Source organism: Egretta garzetta, unplaced genomic scaffold, assembly GCF_000687185.1.
Source record: "Egretta garzetta isolate BGI_Z169 unplaced genomic scaffold, ASM68718v1 scaffold936, whole genome shotgun sequence".
Classification (NCBI taxonomy): Eukaryota; Metazoa; Chordata; class Aves; order Pelecaniformes; family Ardeidae; genus Egretta; species Egretta garzetta.
The window spans coordinates 80,903-87,474 of NW_009260034.1; the positions used below are offsets into that span (position 1 = coordinate 80,903).

The following is a 6,572-nucleotide window of genomic DNA, read 5'->3' on the forward strand; positions in this document are numbered from 1 at the left end:
CGCGGGTGGGTTTGGGGGAGGTGGGGGGCACAGAGGGCGGAGAGGAGAATTTTGGAGCTCAGGGGTCAAAGCCAGTGTCAGTCTGTAGCCCACACTGTCCCAGCACCCTCCCTGCCTCCCAGGACTTGGTGCCCTCTGGAAAGCCCCGATGTCCCCGTGATGTCCCCAGTGTGATGGTGGCATCGCAGCACTTTCAGTCCATGTGGTCGCAGGCGGCAGGAGGGAGCGGCCGGAGGGCACGGAGGGCTGGGGCAATGTCCAGCTCTGCGGGGAGATGGGAGGGCTTGGAGAGGGACGAGGCGGGGCTGGGTGCTGAGCAAGGGGCGCTGAGCAAGGCGAGGGCAAGGTGCACAAGGGGTGCTGAGCCAGCCCTGCCTCGTCTCCCGTTGCAGGACCATGCCTTCCGCTTGCTGCAGCCCGGTGGGGTCCTCACCTACTGCAACCTGACCTCCTGGGGGGAGCTGCTGAAAACCAAGTACACCGACATCGAGGAGATGTTTGAGGTGAGCGATGTTGCCTGGGGAGGGCCTGGCACCCCCAGCCCAACCCAGGGGCCCCAAAGCCACCCCGCAGCCTCTGCACCTCCTGCAGCCCTGGGCTGGTGCACTCCGTGGCCATTTAACTCCTCGCGGACGGCTGGGGCTCAGCAGGGAACATCCGAGGGAAGGTCAGAGGGTTTTGCCCACGGCAGCCCAAGCCGGGGCTCCCTGTGCCCGGCTGCTCGTGCTGCCCCGTGTCCCCGCAGGCTGGGGCTCAGCAGCGTCTCTGCTCGCATCGGGGCAGCTCAATCCCTCGCGGCTCCTTCCCCCCCCTCCTCTCTCGCAGGAGACGCAGGTAGGGCAGCTGGTGGAGGCCGGGTTCAAGAGGGAGAACATCAGCACGACGGTGATGGACCTAGTCCCCCCCAGGGACTGCAGGTACTACTCCTTCCACAAGATGATCACCCCCACCGTCCTGAAGCACTGAGGGTGCCCCCTCCCCTTCCTGCCGGGCTGCCCCGAAGCCACAAGAAGCCAACACTAAAGAGGAGAGGCTGATGATGCGCACTGCCTGGAGAAGAGCTCTTATCTCCTTCGGTGCTAATGGGAGAAGATTGACCCGGATTTATATGGAGACACCTGAGGCTTGAGGTGGAAGCCCTGGGTCCCAGGGGACCTCCTGGCCAAAGCCCAGGGGGGCTCCCTGCCCCACCCCGCGGGGTCCTTCTGGGCTCTGCGGAGGAAGGTCCCACCCGGAGGAAGGTCCCACCCATGTCCGTCCCCGAGGCCAGCTTCCACTCAAGACTCGTCCTCATCTCCAAATACCTCGATTCAGCTGCGACGCAAGTGCCTTTAGCCAAAGGGGTCCAAGGGCGAGATGGTCCCTCCAAGAACGGGATCGGTTTTAGAAGTGGGGAGGGTGTGTGTGGGGGTGTTTCCACACACAAGCCAAATAACCTAAAACCAGGCAGGGGAGACGGGGCAGCAGGCGGCATTTTGGAGCAGCCCCCCAGTGAAACTCCCCTACTTTTGGCTAAAGCCCCCCCTGCAGCAAGCCTTGCCCCTGCCGACCTCCTTGCGGTTCAACAGCGCATAAATGAATTTCCTCTCTCTACCCAGAAGGGATAAAACCCATTAAAAAGGAATGAAGGCCGCAGCTGCTGTTCCAGAGCAATTTCTTTGTCTTTCAAAAGCGTTCGTGTCATCCTGCAGCGAGCGCGCCTCAGCCCAGGCTGCCGGGACCCCACCGCACCGGGCTCCCGGGACGCATCCAGTACCAGAGCCCGGCACGGGCCGCTTCCTCCCTCCCATGCCACGGAGTGCTGCAGCATTCATCTTGATTAGTCAGAGTCTGATTTTAAGCATTCATATTTTACTTACATTACAGAAACATAATTACATTCTGGCTGCTGCGCACCCAGATACAAAGGATTTATTAGATCCTTTGTAGGATTTCACAGAGTCGCAAGGGTTGGAAGGGACCTCAGGAGATCATCTAGTGCCACCCCCCTGCTCAAGCAGGCTCTCCTAGAGCAATCTACACAGGACTTCTTCTCAGCTTGGTAGCAAGTTTGCGGATGATACCAAGCTGAGTGGTGCGGCTGACACACCAGAAGGAAGGGATGTCATCCAAAGAGACCTGGACAGGCTGGAGAGGTGGGCACCCTGTAGGTCCAGAGCTACAGAAAAAGGGGAGAGAAAATCTGGCTGCAAGGCCATTTGGCAAATCACAGCAACATGACATTTCAAATTTAGTAAACTGATATACAACACCATTCCACTCACTCTGCCAGGACAGAGCTGTAAAGTACATCTCCTCAGCACATTGAACAGCTTACTGATTTTTTTTTTTTTTTAAACCTAATCCTATTAATAATTTGCTGTCTAATTATGCAAATACTTATAAACATACAGAGCTCCACTGAATTCATAGCTATCATTGAGGGCTACAAAAATGATCCGAGGGCTGGAGCACCTCTCCTATGAGGACAGGCTGAGAGGGTTGGGCTTGTTCAGCCTGGAGAAAAGAAGGCTACGGGGAGACCTGATTGCAGCCTTCCAGTACCTAAAGGGGGCCTATAGGAAAGATGGGGAATGTCTTTTTAGTAGGGCCAGCTGTGTTAGGACAAGGGGAAATGGTTTTAAACTAGAACAGGGTAGGTTCAGGCTAGAGGTAAGGAAGAAATTTTTTACAATGAGGGTGGTAAAACACTGGAACAGGTTGCCCAGAGAGGTCGTGGAGGCCCCATCCCTGGGAACATTCAAGGCCAGGTTGGATGGGGCTCTGAGCAACCTGATCTAGTTAGCAGTGTCCCTGCTCACTGCAGGGGGGTTGGACTAGATGACCACTAGTGGTCCCTTCCAACCCTAAACATTCTATGATTCTATGATTCTATTCTTCCAGGCGGGCTTTGAATATCTCCAGAGAAGGAGACTCCACAACCTCCCTGGGCAGCCTGTTTACTCACCGCCTGCTTTTTGTTTGTACGAGGTGAGCTCAGGGAGACCTTGGCGCTCAGCCGGATGCACGTTGGTCACAAAGCTTCCTAACAAAGCCAAGGAGCGAGTCCCAGGCCTCCAGCAAGGCACTTTGGTCACGATAGGCACCTTCACTGGTTGCCCTTCCCTCGCTGGCTGCCCGGGAAACGCCACGCGAACGTCATCAAATTCAACTCCTGCTTTTTAATGCCGTTTTTAAATGGGTTAAAACACCTCAGGTAAGAGCGATGCATTAAAGACAGAAGAGCAGCTTCCCCAGGTAGGGTTTTATTGGGAGCCTTGTGAGAACCCAGATTTCTTGTGCGTATGAATGCAAGCAGGAGCCCCGGGCGGGCAGTGAGGGGGGAGCTCATAAATAGGAGGCTACTTCCTGTACCAGATCTGAATCTTCTTCTCCCGTTTGATTTTCTTCTGAAGCTGCAGAATCCCATACAGCAACGCTTCAGCCGTAGGTGGGCAACCTGAGAGAGAGAGAACACGGAAGCCCGCGGGGCTGCTAGCTGCACCGCGACGTAGCCAGCAGGAGAACCGACGAGCGGGGCTTTTCCCCAAGGCGGCCGTGCTTTCCCTCCGGCTTCGCGTAAGCCGCAGGCTGCAGAGGTCATTAGAGCACGGGGGCTTCTCTGGCTTAAAGAGGCTGAAGTGACGGCGCTTTTCGAAAAGGCCTTTATAAAACGTAGAAACGCTTTGCATTTAAGCAAGGTGACGTCTCACGGGAGTACGCGGCGGATGACGCCGCAGCCCGCGCTTTACATAACCGTTACTGGCGAGTGACATCACCAGAACCCCGCGCGCTTGCTGGACACCCCAGGGCAGCTCCCACCGAAGCATCCGCAACTTCAGCAGCGCAGAAAGATCCTTAAAAACCACACCGAGCACCGCCCAGATGCACAAACCGCTCGGGGCTAGCGCCGCCTTCCCTACCTGGCACGTAGATGTCCACGGGCACAATGCGGTCGCAGCCCCTCACCACCGAGTAGGAGTAGTGGTAGTAGCCCCCGCCGTTGGCGCAGCTGCAAGAGACGGGTGGGTGTCAGCGCGCTGGTCGACGCGGCTCAGCGGCCCACGGGAAAAGGGGAGCGGGAGGCGAAGGAGGAGGTGAGCCCGGCACCCGAGTGCAGGAGGCAAGGAGCCACCCGACAGATCCCCAGCAAGGGATGGAACGGATGCCAAGGTTTACGCCGCAGCCATTCAGGGGGCAGAGCTGGCTGGGGGGCAGAGCTGGCTGGGGGGCAGAGCTGGCTGGGGGGCAGAGGCTCTCCCCAGCTGCCACATTTCCAGCTGCATCCAACCAGACCGAACCGCTTTTGTTACTCTTACGGAGCACATGCTTGGGGGTCTTTCCTCTCTACCACAAAACCTTTTTTATTTTGCTGCTTCTAGCACTCGTTCTGGCCCTCCAGGCCCTGGTGAAACAGCCGTCCTCGGCCCCAGCCGCTCCCCGAGGCAAACGAGGCGTCAGCTCCACCATCGTAGAGCTCCATGGAGCTCCAATCTCATGCTGCACGGCAGGAGCATGTGGAAAGCTCTTGTCTAAATGCAAGTTCTGAGGCTCTGGACATGCACAAGTCCCCAGACTCTGGCGGCTGCAAAGACCCCAGAATCTTTCACTGGGCAGACTTTACAGTTGGCCGTGGCTTGACAGACGTCGTTCTCCTCGCCCTAATCAACGGGTCTTTATTTTTCACTTGTAACAAGGCCTCTTTACGTAATTTAAGGGGTTGGAAATACAAATGAGAAATGGGTTCCCCCCCCTCCATACCCCCGCTCAGGCAGAGACGCCAGCTTTCTCCCCTACAGTGGAAGGTGATAAGGCTTGTCCCGCACTCACCTCCCCATGGAGACCACATAGCGAGGCTCCGGCATCTGGTCGTAGACCTGCAGAGCACAGACATTTCAGGCCACTTCCCACCCGCCCCCAGCGTGCAGCCGTGCCCGAGGCATCCGGCGCAGGCCGTACCTTCCGAAGAGCCGGAGCCATTTTGTTTGTCAGGGTGCCGGCCACGATCATGACGTCAGCTTGTCGGGGACTGGCTCGGAACACCACCCCAAAGCGGTCCATGTCATAGCGCGGAGCCGCCATGTGCATCATCTCCACGGCACAGCAGGCCAGGCCAAACGTCATCGGCCATAAGGAGCTCTGCAGCAGGAGAGACGCAGGTGATGGGTGAGGACGCTGAAAGCGGGAGCTGAGACCCAGGGCGGGTGACTCGAAGAACAAGACTTGATCAGACAGGAAAGGAAACAGAACAAGGAAAGCTCCAAGGTTTGTTTAGACAGAGCGTCATCAACGGAAATGGTGTTTGCCATGAAGCAGGCGAGCAAAACCCACGGCTCCAGGGAAACGGGTGTGCAGAGGTCTGCGCGTTCGCAGCCTCAGGGATGCAGAGCACGCTCACAGCCGCAGGCGCTCCCCCTTACATCTCAGGCTGCTGAAGCAGCCACCCCAGAAGCCCCGCACAGGGACAGCGGTGGCTGGAGAAGGCAAAACTCAGCTGAGCGGGAGCACGCTGGATCGAGGGCGGCGTTGCTTGTGCGGCCTTCCCCAGGGCACAGAGCAGCTGCACGTTACAAGGACTCTGCAAAACCAGAAAGCGCCCCTCGCTCGTTACTGAAGGGCAGCTCTATGTGGGCAGGCAGCCTGCGCTGCGTCTCACCACCCTCACGTCGCGCGTCCCGAGCGTCAGCCTCTGGCCAAGAAGCTCGGCTATTTCCCAGCGGGGAATTTTGAACCTATTTTTATCCCAAGGAGGAGATGGCTCAAATCCATTTCCCACCAGCACCTCAAAGCATCCGATACCGTTTCTCCCTAGTGAGCACGACAGCTTCAGCGACTCACCCTTCGCGCCCAGTTGATCAGGTCATCGAGTTTGGTGACAATATATTCGCCCCTGCTGGTGGGGACGTAGGATTTTTTCTGGACAACAGCTGAGCTCTTTTGCTGGACTTGGACAGAGCTGAAGACAAACAGCACAGCAGCATCAGTCTCCAGTTACTAAGCGTAACCGCAGAATACAATCATCAGCCTCAAGGAGCTGTGATCCCGTAAGGAAGCTGTGGGACGTTGCTCGCGGACAATCTCATGCCCTCTGCTACTGCTGGATACCGGGTTTATAACAGGGTTTCCCCCCCACCCCGCCGTAGGGAGATCCATGGAGTTTGTCGCTCAGGCAGAGCCCCCCCGTTCACTGCACCCAAATTACAGAGGGCGCCCGGTGGGCTCATCCCCAGGGCTCGCAGCCTGACAGCAGCCTGCCAGTCAATCCCAGCTTTTAAGAAGCAACGTGAGGAAAAGATCATCACGTGTAGGCAGGCAGAGGTACGGCAAACGGAAGGTTCCTTCCCCTGTCTGGCCCGGGATCCCCCACCTGCAGGAGGGCGGACGGAGGTGAGGAACCCGCCCTGAAGCGCCGGCGTTACCTGTCAGCGTGGTCAGCCACCGGCGTCTGGTGGAGCAGCTGAGTGCGAACAGACGTCACAGCGCCCGGCCTGGGGAGAAGAAAACCCATTGCACCTCCGTGCGGCAGGGCCCCGCAGCCCCCCGCTGCCCCCCCGGGCACGCAGCCCTGCTCTCCCCGCGGGGAGAAATGCCAA

At 58.0% G+C, this 6,572-nt stretch overlaps 2 protein-coding genes across 2 annotated transcripts in view; one reads left to right on the forward strand and one right to left on the reverse strand.

Annotated features, from left to right (window-relative positions):
- GAMT (guanidinoacetate N-methyltransferase) overlaps positions 1-1,012 on the forward strand; it is a 2,318-nt gene extending 1,306 nt beyond the window's left edge. Inside the window, exons 4-5 of the mRNA XM_009641053.2 lie at positions 393-503; positions 826-1,012. Of these exons, the coding sequence (XP_009639348.2) occupies positions 393-503; positions 826-966 (252 nt within the window). The 3' untranslated portion in view covers positions 967-1,012. The remainder of the gene's footprint in view (positions 1-392; positions 504-825) is intronic.
- A 1,935-nt stretch (positions 1,013-2,947) lies between these two features.
- NDUFS7 (NADH:ubiquinone oxidoreductase core subunit S7) lies at positions 2,948-6,566 on the reverse strand. Its single transcript, XM_009641047.2, has 6 exons — positions 6,399-6,566; positions 5,818-5,935; positions 4,939-5,118; positions 4,810-4,856; positions 3,903-3,991; positions 2,948-3,439 (listed from the first exon to the last, which is right to left on the reverse strand). The coding sequence occupies exons 1-6, from the start codon at positions 6,485-6,487 to the stop codon at positions 3,342-3,344; spliced, it is 621 nt and encodes a 206-aa protein (XP_009639342.1). The 5' UTR covers positions 6,488-6,566; the 3' UTR covers positions 2,948-3,341.
- Positions 6,567-6,572: the final 6 nt, after the last annotated feature.